This window comes from Chelonia mydas, chromosome 4, assembly GCF_015237465.2.
Source record: "Chelonia mydas isolate rCheMyd1 chromosome 4, rCheMyd1.pri.v2, whole genome shotgun sequence".
NCBI classification, from domain to species: Eukaryota; Metazoa; Chordata; order Testudines; family Cheloniidae; genus Chelonia; species Chelonia mydas.
This window is the reverse complement of record NC_057852.1, coordinates 60,408,815-60,435,916: the sequence shown is the minus strand read 5'-3', so window position 1 is coordinate 60,435,916 and position 27,102 is coordinate 60,408,815. Positions and strand designations below refer to the sequence as shown.

Sequence of the window (27,102 nt, the reverse complement as noted above, 5' to 3'; positions counted from 1 at the left end):
TTGTGACTTCAGTGTTTTTATAGTGCCTACAACAACATAAGTAATAAACACATAGAAATTATAAAGTACATAGACCATTAAAATGTACACATAGCAATCCTGTGACTTTTGAGATTGGACACATCTCAAAGTTCTCACACCAAGTATCTGACATATTTGTCAAGCTGCTTCATTCTTAAATTGCTGGGCCACAAACAATCCTGGTATAAATCCACTGATTCCCCTGGAGTTACATATTTAGTCTATTCTCTTTGAAAGGTATTACCTGTGGGAAGATCTGGCTTCAGAGATCTTATTTTTATCTAACTGGGCAATTTCTACTTTTCCACTGCATTTTTGTTGAATGACTCTAAATAGTGTGATGGTATCTAAAACAAACAAGACTATGTAATCAATGGATCCTGTGGTATGTTTCAGCATGTTGGCTCTCTTTTTTATGAGAAAGAAAGAGAGAGAGCGCTCTAACTGCATTTGTTTTGGAATGGTTAAGAGACTACAAAAGCATACCAGATTCAGTAGAATCTCTTCCCAAAAGCATTTTTACAGACAGGGATGCTTGGGTACTTATTAACAAAAAGGTCAGAAGACCAAATAATGTCTAAAACAGTTGGATGTTCTCAGTTGGTATCCTTCATTTAACAAAGCTATAATTAGTTTAGTGTGCAGTCCAGTCAAGCCTCCACAACGCTGACATAAAACTCAGCATAACAAAATATTTCTTAACAGGAAAAAGGCTTAGCAAATGTTCTGCTTGGAAACGTAGTGTGGCTGAGTTACTGGTTCAGCCTTAAAAGTCATCATAGGATTTTAATGCTGTTTTCAAGTTATTCCAAAATATTTGCTGCTGATTTTCGTCAAGAGGCCATTCAAGGTAGGTCTTTGTGTTCATTATTTTCCTCAGTTTACAGAATCTTTTGGGAATTGTTTGCTCCTGAATGGGCTCCAAAAGGATCAAAATTGCTGAATCATTATTCTCATCAAAGAGGCGGAAGTGCGAGAACTCCAGCTCATACTTGCACCACTCGCTCTGCACAAAGTGCTCTGACAGCACAAACAGAGTTTTATGACTTTTTTCAATGGAGTCAATGATGTTGTCAATGATCCACTTCCCAGGCACAAAGTCCCGTTTATGAAGGCACAGTTTAAATGGGGGGATAGCGTTCTCAAGTTCCTGTACCATTAAGTTTTCAACCCATTCTGAGTCTCTTTCACTGTAGGAAACAAAAGCATCATAGCAGAAGTCCTGATTGTATGCTTTCTTGGGTTTCCTTTTTGCTTGAAGCCAAGCCCAGGTCATTTTCATGTACCAGATCACATGAAGTTTGTAGCCCAGGATCACAATAAGCAGGATTACCAAGACCACCAGAATGCAAATTAAGGACACGACCAAAGTTCTGTGACATTCAAACAGCGAAAGCTGAGCAGCTTTTACCTGCTGTCCTCTCACAGAAGATGGAGAGTCACAGATGTAGTTTTCTGGCCAGTTAGCTATTCCCTCCTGGTATTGAATGAAGGAGAGAAATTCACAAGAACAGATGAAATTATTGTCACCTGCATCCAGTGTTTTCATTTTGCTAAATGATCCAAATTCTTCCTTAGAAAAACTGGTTAATTTGTTTCTGCTGATTCTCAGGGCTACTACGTTAGGAATAAATGGAGCATCTGGCAAGGTCTTTAATTTGTTTTTTGCAATGTAGAGTTCTTTAAGATGTGGTAGCTTTAATCTAAAATCATTGAGGTTATTACTACTAACATCCAAAACTTCAAGAGTTTGAGGAATGCAGGTTGTTACTTTGGGTATTTGAGTGCCTGAGATATTTAAATATTTCAGGTTTTCTGGCCATTGACACGATTCTGGAATCTCACCAAAATTGTTTCGGCTAATATCTAGGTGAGTAAGGTGATTTAGATGAGATAGGCTTCGCCCTGTCATTTCTAAATCACCCAGTGAATTTTGACTTAAATTGAAAGTTTGCAGCAAGGGCCATGCACCCTCACAGGATGAATGTCCTAAATTTGGATCTGCAAGCAAATTTTCACTGAGATCAAGATAAAGGAGTGAGACAAAATGTTTTGAAATGCTGCAAGGCACCAAGAACACATTGGTATTTACAATTGTGGCTTTGGTAATGTTACCTAGAAGATTTTCCACACCACGAAGATCTGAAAACAAATAAAATTGTTCGATAGCTAATCTCTGTACTGTGATTACCTTAAAGGCGCTTTCTCTGTTTACTTTAATTTGCTCATGCCATTGGCCAGTCCCCTGTAGTACAGAATTGTCCACTTCCAGCTCCAAAAATTGTTTAGCATGCCTCAAGATGTTTACAACTCTGATAACACTTGCATCTGTAAACAAAACATTTTTAAACACAAGTTTCTCCATGACAGAACGACTCATTGGCTCCAGTAATGAAGATTCAGAAGCTGTATTGAAGGCTATATGTCTCAGTTCTACACATATTGCAGAATTTGTAAGATCCTCTAACATTCCTGATAACACCTGAACATCATTTATGTTCATGATGGCATGATTTATGCTGTTAACTGTTGTCAAACTCCCTGACTCGTATTGCTTGAGCCTTTGACCGTCAATCTCAAGTTGCTCAAGAACTGTAATTCCATCGAAGTCTTGCTTCCGTATAGCAGAAAAGGATTGGTTATTCCCCAGGCGCAGATATCTCAAATTTTTGAGATTAGAAAACAAGGGATTCTCCCCTAATGTTGTATATAAATTACTCCGTATGTTTAGGTGCTGTAAGGAAAAAAGATGTCTAAACCAAATGGGTGACAAGTGAGTCAACTTATTATTTGATAAATCCAAATGCTCCAATTTTCCAAGGAAAATAAATGATTCCTTATCTATTGTCCTAATTTGATTGGATTCCAGCAGCAGCACTCTCAGATTCACACCCAGCTTCAGATCAGTTTCTCTGACATGTTCTATGCTGTTGTAGGAGAGATTTAGCCCCGTGATATCAGTTGTTAGCCCTGAAGGAATGGTGCTTAGATCCATTGAAGAACAGTCACAGAAATGAGTGCCGTCACATGAAGGACACACCTGCGTCATGGCTTTTTCTTCAGAGCGATTTGCAGTTATGACCATGTAGAAGATCCATACTCGCCAGATCTGCTTAGTCATTGTGTTTGGTTTTCTTTGGTTCAACATCTTAAGAGAGAGAGAGAGAGAGAACTGAATATAAGGGAATTGAAATCCAGTGTAAGTTTAGTTCTGAAGGAATTCACATTCTGAATTTTTTCTTGTAGTGATTTCTGTTGGATTTTTTCTCCCATTCCCGCTGCTTTATTTTGGAAGTATGAGAAGTCTTTGAAGTGAATTTATACTATAAATTAAATATTCATAAAATTCACAGGTGACAGACCTGGTCCAATTTTTTAACAGACATACCTCTGGATGTTTGAAAATTCTGGTTTAAGTCAGGGAGGGATTTTAATAGCCTTTAACTTTGTTAGAAGTTTTAACATGATCAAATGATGCTAATGGTATATTCCTAAAATTCTGAGACCTCCCCCACTTCATTAACTATAAGGTGCAATTACAAAAAGAAAAAGTGCTTATATGTATATCATAACACTATATATATATCCTTGTCTCCCCAATGTCCTCCTCTATTTTTGTACAACAGCTAACACAATGGGACCCTGATGTTGCTCAGAATGTCTAGTGTAACGGTATAAGCAATAAAGGAAAGGATGAGACACATCTGTAAATTCTGCAAAAGGCAATTTAGTTTATTTTTTGAAGTTAGAGTCTGATATCCAAACAAGTCCTTTCTGCATTCTACATGTACACAATATAGGTACAAGTAATACATTGCAATGCTATACATTACATTCCCCCTGCCAGAACAGCAGTTTAATTCACACAGGATCTGATCCTGCTGCCACTGAAGTCATTTGCCCTTGACTTCAATGGAAATAAGAACAGGCCCACAGTTATTAAAGTTCACAAAAATATCTTATAGGAATCCTAGGTAGCCAGACATGAAGTACTTATCTTTCTTACTGAGGCTTACAGCTCTGGTGCCAGTGTTTTGTGTTGGTCTCATGCATTAGGATCCATGGTGTCTTCTCATCTGCAACATGTCAACAGAAGTTGGAAATCTTTTGGCTGATAAACAATGGAAGGACGCAGGTCTGATGCTATGCCAGCTCTCAGGCTGGCAAATACTTTGATCTGTCCTGCTTAGTCAAAGCTTCACGCTAACAATTTCCAAATGTTCCTTAACTCTTGCACTCACTCTACAAATTCACTGATTTTGGAATGAGTAGGATTGTTCAATATTCCCACTGTACAGCTAGCTACTCTGCACTATACCATCCTTTGTAGTCAAACCTCTGCCACATTTATTTTTGTGCTAGAAAACGGATACAGAAGTTACTGTTTATTCTTGAAGTATCTTCTCTGTATGCTGCAATTCAGCAGTAGGTCTCTTTTCTTTTGCTCGGTCAGCTCTCATTGGTGCAACCACTGACGCAATGCTTTTGTGCAAATTTTTCTTTCACAATCAGTGACTGCAGCACTAACAGGAATAGTAGTTTCAGTACTTTTCTATTCCCAGGCCTTCCATTTAAATCTATGCCCTATTATTTTTGGATTAGGAGTTGGGTAATTTTTGTCTTAGTTTACTCTTTTGAGAATGGAGCATCTCAGCTCACATAAAGTATTTTTTATATAGGTCCCCCTGAGTTGAAAGTCTTCTGTTCTATAAACCACTGTTTATATATATAAACTATTTTTCTGGGTCAAGTTGTTTAGTCTGGAAAAAAAAAGGGAAATGTTATTTAGAGTTTTTTCATTTCCCAAGACACTGTATTCAAAGACATTGTCTGAAGTGGACTTTTATTATCAACGAAGATTAAGTTAATAGGCAACAGTTCTGAAAACTGGATCAAGATCCTGTATCCAAGACAGAGAATTTTAATGAAAAGGAATTTCCAGTTCTCACTGAAAAGGTGCATCTAAGTAAAAGTCAGCATGGAATTTGTATTAGGAAAAAAGAAATTGTAAATTTTGCATTCATGCCACTTCTGAAGGAGAGGATGGACTAAAAGTGTTTGTTCCTCACCACATTACCTGACCAAAAAGATGTTACACAGCTGCATAAATGAAAAAGGTAGAAGTGGGTTTTTTTTTACCAGACCTGAAAGAGGAATCTTTTGGATCCTAAGCACCAAACTTTTAAAATATGCTGTGCATTTTTCTGTACACATCTTTGCATGTACACTTTTCCAGGTCAACCACCTATGAGTATATGTGATAAAATTTACATATATGGAAAAAAATGAGGTTCATACACTAAAATTCTTATCATCTCCATTTGCATGTGGCAGAATGTGTGTGCAAATATTTGTGCTCCCAAGGTTGCACAAACAGAAGAGGCCTGGCTGCAATTTGATCCTATTATGTTGAAATTAATAATTTATATCAACATGGCAGCTAGACATTTTCCAGAAATGATTTAAACGTATTATACCTGCTTAAATTCCCAGCTGATCACATTTTGTTCATACTTGAAACTGATTATACAGGGGAAAGAGGGAAGCTCTTTTTTCATGAAGTTCTGTCATATGCATACAGCAACAAGCTAGAAAAAAAAAGAGATTTTCCCCTCTAATTCCTTTCAACTGTAGCAATGTTAGACAAAATATTTTTAGACAGACAATGAAAAACAATGCAGGATTACTAGGTTTTTTTATTTTATTTTTTTACCCTTTAATAGCTTTTTTGTAATCAAGAGGAAAACTGCTTCACAAAGCTAGAATTAAGTTTGTAGAGCACTTTGAAAATGAAAAAGTATGAGATAAGCATTGTATTTACTATTTAATTCTTTTGCTATTGTTTTGTTTTTTCAGATTATCCACCGCTCTTTTGATAATTACATTTGTGTATCATCTGGAACTGGCGTGATCTGTATCGGGGCATTTAATGAAATATTGACTCTGTCCTGACATCCAGGACCAGCCCACTATCTAAGAACACACCTTTGTTACACATAGCAGTCATATTCCCTCAATCAGAAGGGCCAAAATAAGTTACATCAACGCTTCTGACTGCTTCTCCAACCCACCAACATTGTCTCAATCTTGTCTGGATTAAGTTGCAGCCAACTAGCCTTCATCCAAACCCCACATTCGTATAGACAACAGATTATTGGTTCCATTGTTCTGGCTGAGTCAGAGGTGATGGAGATATACAGCAGGATGTTATCAATATACTGAATGCCTCACAGCCCATGTTTCCTCATCAATACACTCTTCAGCCTCATATGCAAGTTGAACAGAAAGGTTGCTAGGATAAACACTATGGGATCAGGCAAGACAGTACCCTTGGGTATAAGAACAATTGTCCACAATTGTCTTTTGGGTTCTCTCTAAAAGATCAGAATGGAGTCACGCAAGAACAGCTCCATTCACCCTTACTAAGGTCCACAAGTGAGTCAATTCAATTCAAGAAACTGCTGACAGATCTAGAGAATCAACACAAACACTTTATTTTCATCCATCAGTAGGCAGAAATCATAAGCTAACACAAGCAGCATAGTTTCTATTTCATTCCTATAGCCCAGTGGTTCCCAAACTTGTTCCGCCGCTTGTGCAGGGAAAGCCCCTGGAGGGCCGGGCCGGTTTGTTTACCTGCCGCGTCCGCAGGTTCGGCCGATCGCAACTCCCAGTGGCTGCAGTTCACTGCTCCAGGCCATTGGGGGCTGGGGGAAGCAGTGTGGGCTGAGGGATGTGCTGGCTGCCACTTTCCACATCCCCCATTGGCCTGGAGCGGCAAACTGCAGCCACTGGGAGCTGCGATCAGCCGAACCTGCGGACGCGGCAGGTAAACAAACCGGCCCGGCCCGCCAGGGACTTTCCTTGCACAAGCGGCAGAACAAGTTTGGGAACCACTGCTCTAGCCCAATCAACAGAGGTCAAGAAAATCTTGGGGACTGAGACAAAAGCCACAATTGCCCTGCAACAATCTCCTTGGTAACTTTTTCCTAAAGACAGAGATTGAGTCCTGGTCAATGGGTTAGACAGATTGTCAATATCTAGAGTTGGTTTCTTGGGGACTGGCTCAAATGCCATCCTTTGGAACCATCTAGCTTTAATAAAGAATCATACTCAGTCTGAATGTGTATTTTTGAAAAGCAACAAAATACTTACTCTAATTTCTAGCTAGGAGAAGCTGATGTTTAGTATTTATCAAAACAGATATGCCAATATGTCCAGTAAGTGTATGTGCCCTTTAGTGTAAAGCAATGCTCTTTCTTCCTCTTTTGTAAAGCTTAAAAAAAAAGGAGGTGGTGGAGGGGTACATTATATTTCTTCTTTCCAGCATAAGAGCACAAAAGTAAATCCAGCCTCTGCTTGTGAAACCCTAGCTTTCCCAAGCATTTACGTCAAGCTACAAATTATTGCACACATGGCAATGTTTTCAGCAGGAAGTGAGCAGAAATACAGAAATGCAAGATAGCAAGATGTGTGGCGATATTTGTGGGGTTTGGTTGTATTACATGTCACACGCCTGGGTGCCCAACTTTCTTTCTTCTTGCTCACTGTGGGCCCTGGCCTACCCCCATGTGCAGACTGAGTAGCATTTATTCTTAAATTGGCTCACTGCAGCCATAGGCACTAATCATGTAAGTGCTGCACAGCATGAGCAATATCACCAACTCTCATCATTCTATCATGAGACTTGTGATATTGAGTATTTTTCTTAAAGCCCCAGCTCCTGGAATCATTTGAATATATGAGAATCTCAGCTTTTTTTTTTTTTTTTTTTAAGAGTAAGTTTCTAGGTCTCATCATTGTGTAGTAAAACATTACCCCTAAAGGTTCAATACACAGAAGGCAAATTAAAAGTATCCAATATTTGTTTGTCTTAAAAATAATGAGATTTTAAAATCTCTCTCTTGATTTTTTGGAGACAGAATACTGAAGTAAATGGACCACTGGGCTCTGATCCGGTATGGCTATATCTATGTTTCTATGCAGGACAAAATTCCAGAGAAACAGACATCAAGATTTTTAAAAAAATTAAATCAATATTGTTTGTCTATATTGGTTTGCCCACCATAGTTAATGATGCTGCTCCATCAGTTAGGTCTCTCCTGTCTCTGCATTCTGCTGCTGCCCTTTACTCTTTTAGGCCAGATCTACACTAAAAAATTGGGCTGATCGAGCTACATTGCTCAGGGTGTGAAAAAACGACATCCCTGAGAGATGTAATTAAGCTGACCTAACCCCTGGTGTAGACAGTGTTAGAATCCTTCTGTCGACCTAGCTACTGCCTCTCAGGGAAATGGACTGACTCCAGAGACAGGAGAACCCCTCCCATTGCTATAGTGAATGTCTATAGTGAAATGCTACAGCTGCAGCACTGCAGCTGTGCCACTGTAGCAGTTTAAGTGTAGACGTAGCCTCAGGTTTATTTCCTCTTTCCATTTCTCTCTCTCCCTCCCTCCTTTATCCTAGCCTTTCAAACACTATTTGTCACTAGCCAAACAGCATGGAATACCATGGAGGAGTCCCATTATCCTTCTCTGAACTCATTCTGAGCAGTGTGTTCATGCTAAAAGTGACACTGTACTGCTTCTGTCTTTCAGACCTCCAGTAGCAACATATTCTGTTCTGGTTTCCAGGCCCTTATGGAATTTTCTCTCTGCTGAAGAAATTGTCACTGATGCAATACTGAGGTGCCTTGATATAAGGCATTCCAACTATATTGTTATGTGGTAATTACACCAGGTGGCTGCAGTAGGGTTGCCAATTCTCCAGGATTGTCCTGGAGTCTCCAGGAATTAAAGATTAATCTTAATTAAAGATTATGTCATGTGAGGAAACCACCAGGAATATGTCCAGCCAAAATTAGCAACCCTAGCTGCAGGGCCAGAGAAAAGCAATCTGGAACTCTAGGCACACCACTGAACACTTAGGCTCTGCCGGGGCTTGTCCCTCCCACCCCCAAATGTGGTGACAGGGACCACTCGAGCCCCCTGCTGGACTATGAGTTTTCTTGACTGGACACCAGCCTCCACCCACCTGAGCAGTGAACTTTGGGGAGGGGGTGGGGACGGGACGTGGTACAAGAAGTTTCCACTGCCACCATCCTAACAGAAAGAAAAGGAGTACTTGTGGCACCTTAGAGACTAACAAATTTATTCGAGCATAAGCTTTCGTGAGCTACAGCTCAGATCCGATGAAGTGAGCTGTAGCTCATGAAAGCTTATGCTCAAAAAAATTTGTTAGTCTCTAAGGTGCCACAAGTCCTCATTTTCTTGTTGAGAATACAGACTAACACGGCTGCTACTCTGAAACCCATGCTAGCAGACAGTCCTATGAGGTGGGAGCTGCCAACACCACCAGACCTGACCCAGAATGGGATGGCAGCAATGAGGGCAGTCCTTTTGTGTCTTTCTCTACCCCCTCTTTCCTTCGGTCTATCCCTTCATCATTCCCTCTCCTTCATTCCTCCTCCTTCCTGCTACACTCTGCATTCATTATTGCTTCCACTGCCCCACTCACTCTGGAGTGAGAGAGACTGAAAGGGTCAGAGGTGAGAGTACGTGGTGGAGAGAAGGGAAGACAGACCAGAGTGATCAGAGAAGGCACTTCATCCCAAATGAGAGGTAGGAATACCTGGGGTTTCCCTCCATCCCCTGGTGAGCGTGGAGCAGCAGCAGGAGATACCTGCTGACAGATCTAGAGAATCAACACAAACACTTTATTTTCATCCGTCAGTAGGTAGAAATCATAAGCTAACACAAGCAGCATAGTTTCTATTTCATTCCTATAGCCCAGTGGTTCCCAAACTTGTTCCGCCGCTTGTGCAGGGAAAGTCCCTGGAGGGCCTGTTTGTTTACCTGCCGCGTCCGCAGGTTCAGCCGATCGCAGCTCCCAGTGGCCGCGGTTCACTGCTCCAGGCCAATGGGAGCTGCTGGAAGCAGCGCGGGCCGAGGGACGTAATAACAAATTTATTTATTACGAGGGACGTAATAACAAATTTATTTGAGCATAAGCTTTCATGAGCTACAGCTCACCTCATCTGGCCCACCTTGATTATCATTACAAAAGGTTCCCCTCCCCCCTCTCACCCTCCCTCCCCCGCTCTCCTGCTGGTAATGTCTCACCTTAAGTGATCACTCTCATTACAGTGTGTATGGTAACACCCATTGTTTCATGTTCTCTATGTATATAAATCTCCCCACTGTATTTTCCACTGAATGCATCCGATGAAGTGAGCTGTAGCTCACAAAAGCCTATGCTCAAATAAATTTGTTAGTCTCTAAGGTGCCACAAGTACTCCTTTTCTTTTTAATAAAATAATGTCTTTGTTTCAGTGAGTTAAATATGTAGTAATCTGGAATGATTACTTTATGAAGGCTTAAGAGTACATTTAAGATATAAAATCAGCTTAGAAATACTGATTAAGAAAATGTAAAACAGAGAAGAGCTGCATCATGTCTTCCATAATATTTAATATTGTATTCAGCAAGACAGCTGACTCGCCCTTACTACAAAGTTTTTGCAAATAAATTTCTGACAAACTTCAGGGCATATCAAAAAACCTGTGACTGACATTTTTTATTTCCAAGTTTAGTGCTTTTAATTAGGTACCTTCTGTATGTCCATTCTGCATGAGGGATGAGGGTACAGGGGTCTATGCAGGGAACTGTAACTCTCCGCCACCATGAGGCGGGCTGGGCATCTCGCTATCCTTTGCTGCCTCATCCCTCCCCCCACCCCCAGGGCTGCAAGCCCAGGCTGCCGTCGGGCATAGGGGCACCAGTTTAATAATACTGTGTAGGGCCCCATAAATCCTAAGGTCGGTCTGATTACTACATCTCTGTCATCCTTCTGGAATCATAGAATGAACTCATCTGTGAACATATGTTGCCTGCTTTAACCTGTAAATAATTCTCTCATTTATTAATTAGTTTACTATAGGATTGGCTACCAGCATTGTATTTGGTGTGAAATCTAAGGTACAAATTAGTCTCAGGTAAGTGACTGGGAACAACCTGAATATTTTATGATTTTTGATATAAGTGACCATTTATCACTAATTCCAGTTTGCTTGGGTGGCAGAACAAACTGGAGAGCCCAAGAAGACTGTCTGTGACTCCTTGGTAAGACTGTTACAGTGAGCCAAGTGTTCACATTTGTTACTGGGTTGGTGAAATCTAATTATAGAACATACCAGCAGTTTGGGGTGTCTGCCCTACTTTTGACTGTCTGCCATGACCCACTCCAGACAGTGTAACAATCCTTTTCAAGATTTATTGGTTCATAGAGGTCTGTGTGTATAGTTTATTTTTTCTCTAAGTAGAAACAAAGAATAAATCTCTTAATTAATAAAAACATTTTTAATGCCTGTTTAAAAAATAAAAAGTCTTTGGCCAACTTTCCTCATAGTATTCAGGTCCTCTTTCACTTCAAATCTCCTAGTCATTTTTGTTAAGTACTATATGCATTTAATCAGTCCTACTAAATTTCTCCTCCGGCCCTGTTTATTTTTCTTCCTCTTTTTTGACCTTCCTTCACTTTATCAATATCTTCCTTGTAATGAGGTGTTTGGGTCTGGACACAATATGCCAAGTGTAAGTGCATTGCAACCATATAGCGATGGACAACGGTATCCTTGTTCTGTAATGCACTGCCTCTGCATGTGTCTTTACTACTATATCTGCAAAAAACTAACTCAGGAGATCAACCCCCTGCAGAAAAGTACTTTCTGCTGCAGTTAAACACATACAGCTAGGTGTGCTTCAAGCTATGGTATATGGTAACAAAATAAAGTTACTAAGACAAGGAATATTTCAGCAACAGTGCAGACATGCTCAAAATGATCTGGAAATTTTTGAACCAAGTGCAGTAAATCTAAATGTTCACAATACTTCCTTGCAGCGCTCTATTTAATTTACACTATTTGCTTGTGGTGAATTATTTTTGCTCCTGGAAGCTTTCATGTTTCCAAGTTTTATTTCATTCTGTTCTTTTTTGTTAGGTTATTTGGGATGGGGGTGGGGAAAGGGGAAATAGGAGAGTTCCTGAGTGGGAAGTGAAAGGGAGACTAGTCAATTTTACTTCCACAAACTCCACTGTGATTTAAATGGAAAATATTGAGACAAATTACCCTGTATTTAAAGGAATAATTCTCATTTGCATCTTCCTACTGACTATGTCCTGGTTTAAACTATTTCTCTGTCCTTGATGTGCAAACCACCTCTCAGTTTAAAATAATCTGCAAATGTCTTTGAAATGTTGTTTTCATCCTTTTGCAAATCATTAATGAAGATGTTATATAAAATGGGACCAATCCTGGGTTTGGAGGAGGAGCGGAGTTTGTTGGTCTCCCTGTATTTAAGGAATCTAAACTTTCATTAAAAATTTTAAAAAAGTAAGGCTCTCAAGCAATTTAAAAAATGAATCACAATTAATCGCACTGTTAAACAATAATAGAATATTTATTTAAAGATTTGTTCTTGTTTTCTACATTTTCAAATATATTGATTTCAATTACAAACATAGACTACAAAGTGTACGGTGCTCAATTTGTATTTATTTTTGATTACAAGTATTTGCACTGTAAAAAAAACAAAATAGTATTTTTCAATTCACCTAATACAAATACTGTAGTGCAATCTCTTTATCGTGAAAGTTGATCAAATGTAGAATTATGTACAAAAAACTGCATTCAAAAATAAAACAATGTAAAATTTTAGAGTCTACAAGTCCACTCAGTCCTACTTCTTGTTCAGCAAATTGCTCAGACAAACAAGTTTGCTTACATTTGCAGGAGATAATGCTGCCCGCTTCTTGTTTACAATGTCACTTGAAAGCGAGAACAGGCATTCTCATGGCACTGTTGTAGCTGGCGTTGCAAGATATTTACATGCCGGATGTGCTAAAGATTCAAAAGACCCTTCATGCTTCAACCACCATTCCAGGGGACATGCGTCCATGCTGATGATGGGTTCTGCTCGATAACAATCCAAAGCAGTGTGGCCCAAAGCATGTTAATTTTCATTATCTAAGTCAGATGCCACCAGCAGAAGGTTGATTTTCTTTTTTGGTGGTTCGGGTTCTGTCATGTCCGCATTGGAGTGTTTCTCTTTTAAGACTTCTGAAAGCATGCGCCACACCTCTTCCCTCTCAGATTTTTGGAAGGCACTTCAGATTCTTAAACCTTGGGTCGAGTGCTGTAGCTATCTTTAGAAATCTCACATTGGTACCTTCTTTGCATTTTGTCAAATCGGTAGTGAACATGTTCTTAAAATGAACAGCATGTGCTGGGTAATCATCTGCTATAACATTAAATATATGGCAGAATGTGGGTAAAACAGAGCAGATGACATACAATTCTCCCCCAAAGAGTTCAGTCGCAAATTTAATTAACATTTTTTTAACGAGCGTCCTCTGGAATAGTGGCTGAAGCATGAAGGGGCATACAAATGTTTAGCATATCTAGCATGTAAATCAGACATGCCAAACCCTCGAAAAAAAAAAAAAAAAGGCAGAAATTAGGCTTGTTTTTGACTTAATTGGCTTGTGAGTTGCTTGTTGGCTAGTTTTTGGCTTGTAGCTTGCTGTAGCTTTGTTGCTTCTTTTTTTTTTGATCAGCTTCCGGCAAGCAGTGGCAAGGGACAAGCAGGGACAAAGGGAGGAGAGAGTCAGGGGTGCACAGTGATCCCAGACTGCATTCCCGGGGGGATCTAGTCACAGAGAGTGCTAGGGTTTTTAGGGGTTGGCTTGTTTTGGCCTTGTTTTGAAATGGAATTAGCTTGATTTTTGTCTTATTGTGAAAGTCAGGGTGCTTATTTACTGCGTGAAAGTTGGCAATTGTGACATAAATACCTTGCAATGATGGCTACAAAAGTAGCTTGTTCTCACACGTAAAATGCCTGTTCTCACTTTCTGGTGACATAAAGAAGAGGAGGGCAGCATTATCTCCTGTAAATGTAAACAAACTTGTTTGTCTTAGTGTGTGACTGAACAAGAAGTAGGACTGAGTGGACTTTTAGGCTCTGAAGTTTTACATTGTTTTGTTTGGGAGTGCAGTTATGTAACAAAAAAAATCTACATATGTAAGTTGCATTTTCACAACAAAGAGATTGCACTTCAGTACTTGTATGAGGTGAATTGAAAAATAGTGTTTCCTTTGTTTATCATTTTTGCAGTACAAATATTTGTAATAAAAATATACACTTTGATTTCAATTACAACACACAATACAATATATATGAAAATGTAGAAAAATATCCAAAATATTTAATACATTTCAATTGGTATTCTATTGTTTAACAGTACAATTAAAACTGCGATTAATCGTGATTAAATTTTTTAATCACAATTAATATTTTTGTTAATCGTGTGAGTTAACTGTGATTAATTGACAATCCTACAAAAAAGTTTTAATTCTAACCTTTATAGTTGCAATGATAACTTTCCAAATGGAACTGATGCGGATACAATTGTGTATCTTGCATGGGAGATAGGAACAGATTTAATTTATTTTAACTGGCTGCCCAGGTAAAACATAACAAATAACTGAAACCAGGAAATGCTAAAAAAAAAAAACAAGCTCATGCATGCAGTGAATTTCTCTCTCTCTTTCTCTCACTGAGAATCATTGGTTAGACTAGATCTGACAGTCTTCACACAAGCGAAAAGGCCATGGAGAACTATAATTGATTAAGCACATCGTTAGCAAGGAAATCAGCCACAGATCCATTAATCAGGGAATTGTTTTGTAATTTACAGCTGTATCATCTTTCCACTATCCGATTTCTACATTTAGTAACATCTCAGATTGTGCAACCACCAGTCATCCTGCCACGCCCTGTTGCTCAAATATTTGCCCCACAAGAAGACGAGAATCTTGTGGTTTATACTTTGTTTTTTTAACATTATATCTGCATTTCATGTTTCAGAATGTAGTTAACAGAATTTCTCTGCAATTTTGATTTTTATTGTTCACTGAAAAAAGTGTCAGGACAAAGAAGACTCTTTATGCACAAATGTTTGAATGTAGTGATGCTTGTACTTTGCACCTGGCACAAACACCAAATATACCTTTAGCCTGTGTTTACAAAGGAGTATCAAGGGGGTATGGTGACACTCCAACGTAAGCCCAGGGGTTAGTGAGCCTCAAGTCCATGGACAATGGGTTTGAAAACCCAGGGCTTGAGGGGCCAGAGTCATTGGTTATACTAGGTTACAAAATTTTGAGCCCACGCCCCACACCCAGGCTACAGTGCCCACACTGGGATGAGCAGCCCTGAGTCAAACTACCATATCCCAGGCTTCCTAGCAGCCTCCTGAAATGTGGCTGCTCTAGCCCTTTGTTCATAGGTGTGGGTGTGCCATGTGGGAAACCTTTACATGCAGCCCAAATGTTACATCCTGCCAAGCTATCTTTTGGGTCTGCATGCGCCTGGAAACCAGAGCCAGCAACCTGGCAGAATCACCGTTTGAAGAACTTCTCTTGCTCGGGCTTTCATACTGCTGTTTCCAAAAAAGAGCAGAGTTTCTATGAGACTCTGGTGGATATTTCAGCAGCTTTTTCTGCCCTCCTGAATGCATCTGACAGAAGAGGAAGACAATACAGGCGTGGACAATCAAACTGGGTGATGCTGCTCATGACTCTCAGTATAGACACTGATGTCCTTTACATAGACCAGCACTTCTAGAGCAAGGCCAAAAGCACAGACTGGGTGCGGGAATCATATCATCATGCAGAGCTGGGAGGAACAGCAGTAGGGCCAGAATTCTGGAGTTCTGTGAGCAGCTTGCCCCAGCCCCCCAGTGTCATGACACATGCATGAGGGTGGCCATACAGGTTCATAAGCAGATTGCTAAAACCATCTGGAGCTGGATACCCTGGACTGCTACAGTTCTGATTCTAACCAGATCGGTGTTGGAAAGTCAACTGTGGAGGTTTATGAGGCAATCAGGCATACGGCTTACCCCAAGGTGGTGAACATAAACAATATTCCCAAAGTAATTGCTGGCTTTGAGCAAATGGGATTTCCAAACTGGGCTGGGGACACTGATGGGACTCACATGAGCAAGGAGTACATAAACCTCAAAGGCAGGCCCTTATGGACAACAGAGGCTGATTTTTGCAAGCCAGTGTGGGCTGCAATGGAAAAGTTCATGATGCCAAGATTTTCTGCTGATCAGGAGTCTACATTCATGGACAGGCTGGGACAAAGAACATTCCCACCAAAGAACAGTCTCATAAATGTAGTTACTATCCACACTGTTATTCTGGTGGACCCCATTCTTCTTTAGCTTGTAACCAAATCCTGATCTCAGAAGGCCTGGCTAAAGAAAGTTTAATTACACTCTCAGCTGGTGCAGAATAGTGATTGAATGTTTGTTTGGCTGACTGAAATTCTGCTGGCGTTGTCTACAGAGCCATTTGGATTCCAGTGTCATCAGTGCTGTCTGCATTATTGTGGCTTTCTGTGCTCTTTATATCTTTGTGAAGCCAGAGGTGAGCCATTTGCCCCTGAATGGACCTATGACAGTAATGGATTGCTGAACCAGTACACTCAGCCAGAAAGTGCACCTATCACAGCTGGAGCAGAAAGCTCCCGCACAACAGAAATCAGGGATGCTGTGTGGACTTGTAGGGGCAAAGAATAGTATGATTTTGAATGTGTTTATACAGCAATGTTTACAGTAAATAAGGTTCTGCCACATCACACAACAAAATGGGGGTACTGTCACTGTCTGCAGAGAATGGTGGGGCAAATTGATTGTCACAAATTGTTATTATGGATGTGCTGACTGCTTATGAAATGGAGGGAACTGTGGCATATACTTGATGGATTCATGTACATGTATTGAGAAATTGTGTACAAATACAACTTACCAGTTGTGCCTTACCATGTGTTTCTCTTTAGTATTTGAAATATACATTATATGATGTGATGTAGAGATGGCAATAAACTTTCTTAATAAAATAAAAGCCCTTTATTTGTGAACATGGCTGTATTCCAAAAAACCAACCAACCAATATTAAGTATTGCTAGGCAGGCCAGCTGCCAATAGAACATCTCAACAACAGAAATAAACCAACACTAAAACCAGTAATAAAGTGCATAAACCAAACACTGAACATGCAAAAAGTGCCATAAAAAATCCCCTAATTTTGTGTGATGCCTGGTCCCCCCATTCTCCTTTCCCTTTCTTATGCCTTTAGCACGCACTTGATACCACTACATGATAGTGGAGACCTATCAGTTCCTTTGTCTATCCTGCTACTTGATCCCCTCACTTCAACCCCATCCCATAATACATATTAAAATATTAAGTAAAATCTCACCCCAAAATACAAAACTAACATGATGCTTGAGGGACGTCATGCTGATCACACTGCTAGTATGTCACGTCCCTTCATCCCTGCTCCCACCTTCCTCCAAACAGTTTGCCTGTGTTATTCATTTATATCCCAGTCCTCATAGTCAGAAGTCTCACTGTCTTTTTCAAAGCCCCTGATGGAGATACAAGGTAGCCCATCTAATTAATATATATCATATGCCCACAGAATAGCTCTGGGAATTTAAATGTTTCTTTATCTCTGTCCCCACTAAACTTATCTATCAGGTATTTTATGGAGCTCATTTCGGGGAAGGGACATTGGAAAAATTGCACATTGGAAAACATAATCCCAACTATACATATAAAATGATGAGGTCTAAATTAGCTATTACCTGTCAAGAAAGATCTTGGAGTCATTGTGGATAGTTCTCTGAAAACATTCACTCAATGTACAGCGGCAGTCAAAAAAGCAAAAAGAATGTTGGGAATCATTAGGAAAGAGATCGGTAATAAAATAGAAAATACCATATTTCCTCTTTATAAATCCATGTTATGCCCACATCTTGAATACTGAGTGCATATCTGGTTGCCCCATCTCCAAAAAGATATACTGGAATTGGAAAAGATTCAGAAAAGGCCAACAGAAATGTTTAGGGGTATGGAACAGCTTCCATGTGAGGCAAGATTAATAAGACTGGGACTTTTTAGCTTGGAAAAGAGATGAAGAAGGGGGGATATGATAGAGGTCTGTAAAATCATGACTGGTGTGGAGAAAGTAAATAAGGAAGTGTTATTTACTCCTCCTTATAACACAAGAACTAGGGGTCACCAAATGAAATTAATAGGCAGCCTGTTTAAAACAAACAAAAGGAAGTATTTCTTCACACATTGCACAGCCATCATGTGGAACTCATTGCCACTGGATAGTGTGAAGGCCAAGACTATAACAGGGTCCAAAAAAGTAGATAATAAATTCATGGAAGATAAGTCCATCAATGGCTAGTAGCCAGGATGGGTAGGGATAGTGTCCCGAGCCTCTGTTTGCCAGAAGCTGGGAATGGGTGACTGGGGATGGATCACTTGATGATTACCTGTTCTGTTCATTCCCTCTGAAGCACCTGGCATTGGCCACTGTCAGAAGACAGGATACTGGGCTTGATGGACCTTTGGTCTGACCCAGTATGGCTGTTCTTATGGACCATCTCTTTGTCCTGTGTTTGTACACCACCTAGCACACGACTAGGGCTCCTAAGCACTACAGTAGTACAAACAAGTAGTATCTGAGTGTTTCCTGATCTTTAATGTATTTATCCTCACAACACCCCTGTAAGGTGGGGCAGTGCTACTGAAATCAACAGGAATTAGGCATGGAGACATCTAGTGGGATCTTCAAAAGCTCCTATCTGTGTCTTTAGGCACCAACTACATTTGTAGGAAAGCTATTTTCTGTAAGAATGCAAGTTGAGCTGGGCAATTTTTTTGCACAAATTTGGTGAATAGTTTAATAAAAAAAATGGGGGTTAGGAATTTTGGAAATGTAAAATATTTCATTTCAACCTTTTTAAAATGAACCATTTCGACATTTCACTTCAAAACATTTTCAGAACAAACTGCCATTTTGAATCAATATTTTCAAAACATTTTGTTCAACTTGAATGATTTTTTCCCCCCATTTTTGTTTTGTTGGGGTGAGAACAACAAAAACAATTCAGTTTTGGTTGGAAACAAACCAATAGTTTTTCATGTTCAGACATCATACGGAAATAATTATTCACTCAGTTCTAAATGCAAAGTCATTAACACTGTCTAGAGACCTACTCAGAGTGCAACCTGGTCATACTAAGGGTTACAGAAGATTTTTGGCATCATCTGCCGTTTATATCAGAAAATAGATTCTATCTTTAGGCCCCATTGGAATTAGAGTAAACAGTTTAACCTGTACAGAGTCTCCTTCTTAAGGATTCCAAAGTACCTCACAAACAACATAAGCACAATACGCTACTATGTTGTATTTATGATTCAAAGAAAGCACCACACCCTCTGCTTTGGTTTCAGTTAGGCTTTTCTATTGATAGCATGAACTTCTAGCAACCCACATTGCAAGTTATACTTCCACTGTACACCTAGGTCAGCACATAAACAAATGCCAAATAGTTTAACCAAGCTAACCCCCTTTAACACCACTGATTTTACCTTTGAGAGCTCTTTCCCTGTAGGTCTGGTTGTCCTTCCTCCCCTCTTCTGAAAGAAGTTACTTCAAATCCCACTAGCACCCAGGTAATAAAGTTCACCTGCTCAATTGATTATGTAGGAGGCATCGCTCTGCTTCCGTTCCACAGCTTATGTGGTTTGCTCCAAAGGAGCAAGAGGGATGGTAGACGCCAGCCCACAGTTATTTCCTGGTAGTGCCCTAATGTCCTTGTACCACAGTCTGTTTATTGATTTTACACGCCTGAAATACTGTCACCCTTGTTAAAATCTGAACCTGTTCCAGAAAGTTTAGATAATCCAGATAGGATGCATAGACCACACCTCAACCTTATCTTTAGTACAAAAGAGGTGCGTCTTTACACTGAGGTACCTTCTCTTCATAATCCATACTAGAGACCACTTGGAGAATACTAAGAGGCTAAGATAAGCTTCTCTATGAGTAACGATCAGCCAGAGAAGTTTGCTTCTTTCCTACTAACATGGAATGCTCATTTTAAGAGTATCTTCCTGTTATACAGCAGAAAGCGTAATCAACCATATACAAAAGACATTTTTTAAAATAGGGGAAACCCATTATGGCCGAGGCCTTGTTATTAATATCATGTATCAGGACTTCTTCCAAATATCATGTGGTATGTAAAGCAACAAACATTTTTTTTCTCCATCTCCTAATGCTAGAGACAGGTTTGTGGCAACTTTAACTGTAAAAAATATAAACTTCAGGCCAAATTCACTGCTGGCATAAGTGGATGCATTTGACATTAGTGGATTGCACCCATTTATGTTGCAGGTAAATTTGATCTATCATCTATAAAAATGCATTATTCTGCTCTGCACTGAATGTTTTAAAGTTGGCCCTTTAGTCTTTATAAAGATCAAATATAGCTGTAACTTTTTTTGTAACATATAAGAATACTAGGTACAGTATTGCTTAAAGCTATTTCGTTTCTGAAGACATTGGGCACCTGTTTCCTGCTTCGGATTACAGAACTGACAGAACATTTTGTTTATTCTCTGGGGGCTTCGTTAATAAACCCACACTCCTGCATGTAGCTACCAACTTTATTGCATCTACCAAAACAGGTAAGAGGGGAGTGCCCTCCTGCATGAGAGGTTGATGGGAAGAACTGATACTGAGGAGGATGAACAACTGGAAAAGGGAAGGAGATAGAAGAGGAAATGGGAATGAAGGGAGCAAGAAGATAATTTAAGACTCTTCTCTTCCATGCTCCCCTTCAAGCAAAGCACTGTTTTGGTTAGTTTTTCAGATTTCACGATCTTGGGCATAAGATGTTTTAGATACTTGTAACAAAAAACAAAACCAACAAACACGTAGCACATCAGATTTCATTTGCTTAGGTCATGCTAAAGGAGACACATTTCAGAACACAGTGGGCCTGATTCTCATTTACACCACTCTGGCCACTTAAAGGGACCGCGGTGTAAATGAGAAACAAGCCCGGGATGTCACAAAGACTATACTCCGTGGTAAAGGAGTTTCCTTTGTATTATGTATTCCCAGGGCTGCATTTAACAAACAAGAATTAATAATTATTAATACTGATACTTTACACATTTAGCAACTTTCATTTAAGGCCCTGTAAGTTCTTTTACAAACAATTATTTGGGCCTTGACAGCCTTGTGAGGAAAATATTACTCACTCTACATTACATTTGCTTGCTGTGAATCATTAAAGTATATTCAAGGTGAACAGAAATATTTTTTAAGAGCCCAAATCAATACCCTTAAAAAACTACAGATGAATACATTTCAAATTATTTCCTTCTATATTTACCTGCCAAAAACCTGAGTGCAATGTTTAATGTTCTCCTGCAAACAGTGAGGTCACCTAAAAAAGTAAAAGCAATGCACTTCCCCCTCTATTTTGGATGTTAGTGAGGTGTTAAACTGGTACAAGAGAAACAAAGAACCTTGAATTTAAGTCTTGGCAGCAAGAAAATCTTCACACTTCATTTGAAAAACAGTTGTGAAAGGCAAAGGCAGACATGGGCTTAACCTCTCAGGCAATCCCTCTCCTGTATTGTCTTGCTGGTTAGGACTGTAAGAGACCTCAACAGTCATTTTCATATTATTATTTATTTGTATTATTATAACACCTAGGAGACATATACATTCTACTCAAGTTGTGCTTGAGATCAGGGATATCCTGAGCCATAGATGAAGTGGAAGGCATGCTTGAGCTGGCTGTGAAAGTGCACTAATCACTTTGGTATCACCAGGCATGCAGCAAGGATTCAGTGCAAGCCAATCTTGTGGTAGTGGCTTGTCTCATATCGGTCACAAGGCCCATCATCTGAGGGTGCTAATTGTTATGATAGCCAGGTTAGGGATAGAGTTGCCTTAGCAAGTACAGGAGTCTAGTAGCAGTGGGGATCGGGTGGAGAAGCTCCAGGAGGCAGTAGGAAACAAGGGGAAGAGAGTGAAGATGAACCCACAGAACTTGAGTGGTGGGGGGCTGTGCTGGCTAGTGCATTAGCAGCAGTGAGGGAGAGCCACAAAGGAGGCAATTCTGAAGTCATGGAGACAGAGAGAGCCCTGGCTAATTATTAGCAAAGGGTCTTCTGAAAGGGCTAGGCCTCAGGGCTACAGAGCACCTTAATTGGCTGGGTATGGAGGCATTGGGACTAGAAAAGAGTCATTTGCTTCTCCATTCAGTTGAAAACCCTTTAAAGGGCTGTATGCATGATTTAAGGATTGTTAGAAGATGCATGCTCTGTAAGGAGCAGTGACCCAGTATACCAGAGAGAGGCACTCTCAACCTGTTGAGGGGCTGCCATCTGAACTGGTGAGAGATCACTAGCCATTTCCTATAGAGAACGACCCATCCAGCCCTGCCATGAGGCAGCCTACAGCCTCAAAAGTTGTTTAAACAGCAATTTGTTGAAAAAATGGATTGTGGCCCCAGACAGCGGTGGCAGACACAGGAGTAAGTAACCGCACTGCAGGAGAGATAGGGCAGCGATGAGGTCATTCTTCAACTCTCTCACACACAATTTATTCCTCCCAAAGCCTCCATATGCAGTTGTGAGCCAAGCTTCATGAAGAGTAATTCACCCTGTGTGCAAATAAAAAGTTGGTAGGAGGAATATTGCAACAATCCCTCATCTCTGATTTGAGCTGTACTGAAAAGAAGATTTTAGCCTAACTGACCATGTCATCATACCATCTACTTGAGAAGACTGTTTGGAAGGAGATGGCATTTTTCTTCATCAGACTTTACTTTTATTTCACTCCCAAAAGGCTCCCTTGCCAATTTCAACATCTGGTTGGACTGGTTCTATTCTTTGGTATTTCCTTCTCTACACAGAAAAACACCTTTCCTTAACAAGCCAAGCGAATTATGTGAAACCATTTATTTCAGTAAATAATGGCCAGACATCATAACAGACCCATGTATAATGTCAATTGTGAAGTGTTTCACCGCTGCAGCCTGAATGGTTACATTCAGGGAAAGTGAATGAAGTATTTTAATTGTTTGGGGATGGTGGGAGGAAGAGAAATCAAGTGAATGTCTATCACCCTGCACAAAGTAATTTCTGGAAGCCAAATGAGACAACGAGAAAGCTTCCTGTACACCTGTGCTCACACAGAAGTGGGAAACCAACCACTTCCCTTCAAAAACTGTAAACTCAATAAAAATAAAATAAAATGAAAAAAAAACCCAGAAATCCAAATTTTGCCACTACTGGTTTGAGAAGCGAAGTCTTGCATAGCTTGTTATTTGGCATGAACTTCTCTAATATGTGCCCCCATGTTCCAGAAAAAGTGGGTACAACCACAGTATTTTCTGAAGTCTGAAATGGCAGTATAAAAGAAAAGAAGACTGCTGGAATCAGGGCTTGTTCTGCAACGGGGTTGCACCAGTTTAACTAAAGATGTGAAGTTAAAGCAGCGTAAACCCCAATATAGACATTCTTATTTTGGTTTAAGAGTGGCTGTTTGCAATGTAGCTTAAGTCAATTAGGAATAGATTCATGCTCGACTTTTTTGTGCTGATTTTAAATATAAATATATTATATATATATAAAATAGTTTTATATAAATATAAAAGTTATATATATATATAAAAAACTTTTCAATTTTTTTCTTATAAGAAACAGAACAAATTCTAGAAGCCAAAGTATGGAGCACATATAAAAATACCCTACACTAAAAACAAGGGAAGACCACACTATTTACATAATGTTTGGATTTCCATGTAGTAACTGCAGTATTTCCAGCCACACATTTTTATGGCACATAGCAAAACAAATTAAAAAAAAAAAAAAAAGAACAGCAGAGAGCTCCATGCAAAGAGAGAGATGGCAATAAGTAAGAAGCCAAGAGTGGTCACAATGAAATTCAAAAGTGTCTGAGTGGTGCTTTTTTAAGAAGCAGAAAAAAAATGAATTAAGTCTGATGCCGAAGGGGAGTCAGTTCCACAGCCAAAGTCCCACTGCAGCAAAAGGGTAATTTCTGTCAGCCAGGATGGTGGGGAACTTTTAAAGAGAACTACACTAAAGTGATCAGATGGGAGTAGGAAGAGCAGTACTAGTCAGTCTGTCACAGGAGGGCCTCTGCACCATTTACTAAGCTGTGGAGCAGAGACACACAAAATCTCCAAAGCTGCATCATGCTGCTGCTTTATAGCAATGTGACAATGATTCCTCATCTCCCTCCTGACTTCTCAATAAAGGGAGAAAGTAGAGATACCCACAACAGTGCTGTTCAGTGATCACTCAGTGCTTGCAAGAACTCTGCTTTATTCTATGTCTTTTTCTAACTGACTGTGTGCAACAAGAGCTTCCCCAAAACCCCTCCAGACTCTGTCTGGGTAACTCAGTGCTTACAGGCCAGTTCCCATCACATCGTCCCTGCCAAACAAATCTGAGTAACAGAAACATTACAGCCCCCAGGATTAATACAACACACAATTAACAACAAGACTTGGACCTGTGCGGCTCACCTAGAACAGCAGCACTCCTGCTTTCTGGAGGCAGTAAATCCACTTCTTCTTAACTTGTTCTTGGTGCCTGCCTGAGACGCTCCTGGGCAAAACGGCAGACTCCACGCCACTTATCTCCCTCCCTTCTGGGGTCATTCCTCTGTAGCTCATGTCCATCTGGGGTGACAGACGGCAACCTCTTGTGACACCACTTCCATTTTCAACCACTGTTTCCCATCAGAGAGATGCACTGTGTCATGTTCATGAAGTGACGGCAGCTCCCAGGTCCCCAAATCACACTGAGTTTTTGTTTTCCTTTATCTGTCCCTTTACCGTCTGCAAGTCCCCAGTGGCTCTGATACCAGTTTCCAACAGTGCAGGCATTCTTGTTTTCGGTTTTCTTTTGAACAAAGGGTCAGCAGCAGGGGCAGAGACCCACGTTGCATGCTTTTCTTCCTTAGTTCTCTTTTCTTGTTTTGGATTTTTTGTCATGTCCACCTCCACCTCCAGTAAGCTTCACTCTGAACTGGAGGATTTCATTTTCTTGGCAAATGCTTATTGCTTTGTCAAGGATTAACTCGACTCTCCCTGTCTCTGAAGTTTGTGTTTCAAATCTCAATCATACTTTGGTCTCTTCTCAGGAACTCAGACCCCCAAAATTTCAAGATTGGCTCTTCAGTCTTAGATCAGTCACAAACTCTTCTTTGGTTTCGTCTTCTTTTTGCACTCCGTTTAAAAACATCTCTCTTAGAGGTTTCATTTTTATGTGGAGTGCGGTACTCTTCAAATGTCTGTACTATAGTTTCATGTTTCAGAGTAGCAGCTGTGTTAGTCTGTATCTGCAAAAAGAAAAGGAGTACTTGTGGCACCTTAGAGACTAACGTTAGTCTCTAAGGTACCACGAGTACGCCTTTTCTTTTTACAGTTTCATGGCTGGCCTCCTCAGCCTGAGTTAACTGAAATCTATTATACACTTTGAGTGCATCGGAACCAGCTATTGCAAGCACTGTATGCACTGAGCAATCACCCCTACACAGTACCAGGAGCAAAATGAACTAAGAAAATACCCTGAGTGGAAGAATGAAGAAGTTCAAAGCCCCAGCAGAGTTGAAGCTCTCTGGAAATGTAAAAGACAATTCGAGAAGGTTTAAACAGCACTTCACTCTGTATGTGCAGAGGTAAGTGCCACATGTCTTCCTTTTTGGTGGGCTAAAAAGGCGCATGATACTACCACTATCCTCCTCCTCTTCTAGCCAGTTAGTGCCCAGTTCTCAACATGAGCTGAGTGTTGACCGGTAGCACTGACTGGGCAGCAGCTTTCACAGTCATCACTCTTGAGGTACCCAGATGGAAAGAAAAAGTCCAAACATTGGAGACAAGCTTCTGGTGCACGAGAGGTAGAGCCGCAGGACAAGAAAAAAGCATCGGGCAAAGTGCAAGATAACGCTCAGGGGAAACAGAATCTGAAAACACATACGCTACATCAGAGGAAAAAGACTGAGAGAAGCCCAGTGGTCACATAGCTGGGAAATTAGATGGAAGTTTACAAATGACATGGTTTCCAAAAAAAAAAAAAAAAAAGCCAACGCTGTTTTGGGTTGCAAATGCAAAGGCATTTCACTAATCAGGGCAGTATTAGTCTTTTTCTATATGGCTCTGAAGTGACCACAACTGGAGTACTATATTCAGTTCTGATCAGACTTACCAGCCTAAATACAGGCAAATGGAAAAAATTTAAAGTGTAACAAAAAATCTCAGGGGGATGAAGGACTGATTTAAGATGCAAGACAGAAAGAGCTAAGGATGTATAAGCTTGGCTAAAAGATGACTAATGAAGGGACATGGTAATGTGCTATAGCACTACTGGAAGGCTAAAATCACTTAGGACGGAGAAGAATTATGTAGAGTGGAACACAGTGCTGTCACGAGGAGTAATGCAGTGCAAGTAAAAAAAAATTTTAGGATGAATATCAGGAAAAACCTCCTGACAGTGAGATGTAGCCTGTGGAACAGTTTGCACTGGAGGTGTAATGGAGGTCATAGAAGCCGTAGGACTTTTAAAACTGGCTAAAACACTAAAAGACACTGCATGGGAACACGGGAAAATAGACTGAATTATCTAATAGGTTTTTCTAGTCTCAAACTTCTATGATTCCAGAATATATTCAAAAGAAATATAGAATTAATGTCCCTCTCTGCCCCCTTCAAATTTTTATCACTTCTTCCATCCAGTGCCCTACTGAACCCACTATGAATGTGTGCTACTGAAATCATCTCTTGCATTTACTGATGAGATTTCTCTAAAATAGGCTCTCTTCTCCTGTTGCAAACGCAAAAAATACATTTTCAAAATGGAAGACTAACTAGTGCAGGAGGTGGTTATTATAGTTAAAGACAACACTACAATACTTTTCACTGTGGGACTGAAATACCCACAACACGCATCTGGTCCAAATGCAATAACCACATATGTATGTTCATGATAACTGGTGAACTATTCTTCGCAATTTAGCTTGCATGTCGGCACTTTCTTGTTGTTTCTATGCAGGCTTAAATACAAGCTGGTAATAGCTTCATAGTGGTATGTGAAGAGCCTATTCCT

At 40.1% G+C, this 27,102-nt stretch overlaps 1 protein-coding gene across 7 annotated transcripts; it reads right to left on the bottom strand.

The window, feature by feature from the left end:
* LOC102943966 (toll-like receptor 2 type-2) lies at positions 1-27,102 on the bottom strand. Of its 7 annotated transcripts, none has more exons than XM_027833477.3 (4): positions 24,522-27,102; positions 5,499-5,609; positions 4,019-4,781; positions 1-3,170 (listed from the first exon to the last, which is right to left on the bottom strand). In XM_027833477.3, exon 4 carries the CDS (start codon positions 3,167-3,169, stop codon positions 788-790), a length of 2,382 nt encoding a protein of 793 aa, XP_027689278.2. In that variant the 5' UTR covers position 3,170; positions 4,019-4,781; positions 5,499-5,609; positions 24,522-27,102; the 3' UTR covers positions 1-787. The 7 variants fall into 7 exon arrangements, with proteins under 7 accessions (XP_027689278.2, XP_027689279.2, XP_037753366.1 ...); XM_027833478.3 differs by having other exon boundaries at positions 1-3,169; positions 4,028-4,781; XM_037897438.2 differs by having other exon boundaries at positions 4,019-4,097.

Coding starts and splice junctions, on each gene's coding strand:
- LOC102943966 (XM_043545862.1), bottom strand. CDS start 5,579: ATGAAAAAAGAGCTTCCCTCTTTCCCCTGTATAATCAGTTTCAAGTAT. Junction 3,170..5,498: donor TCAGCTGGGAATTTAAGCAG/GTATAATACGTT, acceptor CTCTCTCTTAAG/ATGTTGAACCAAAGAAAACC.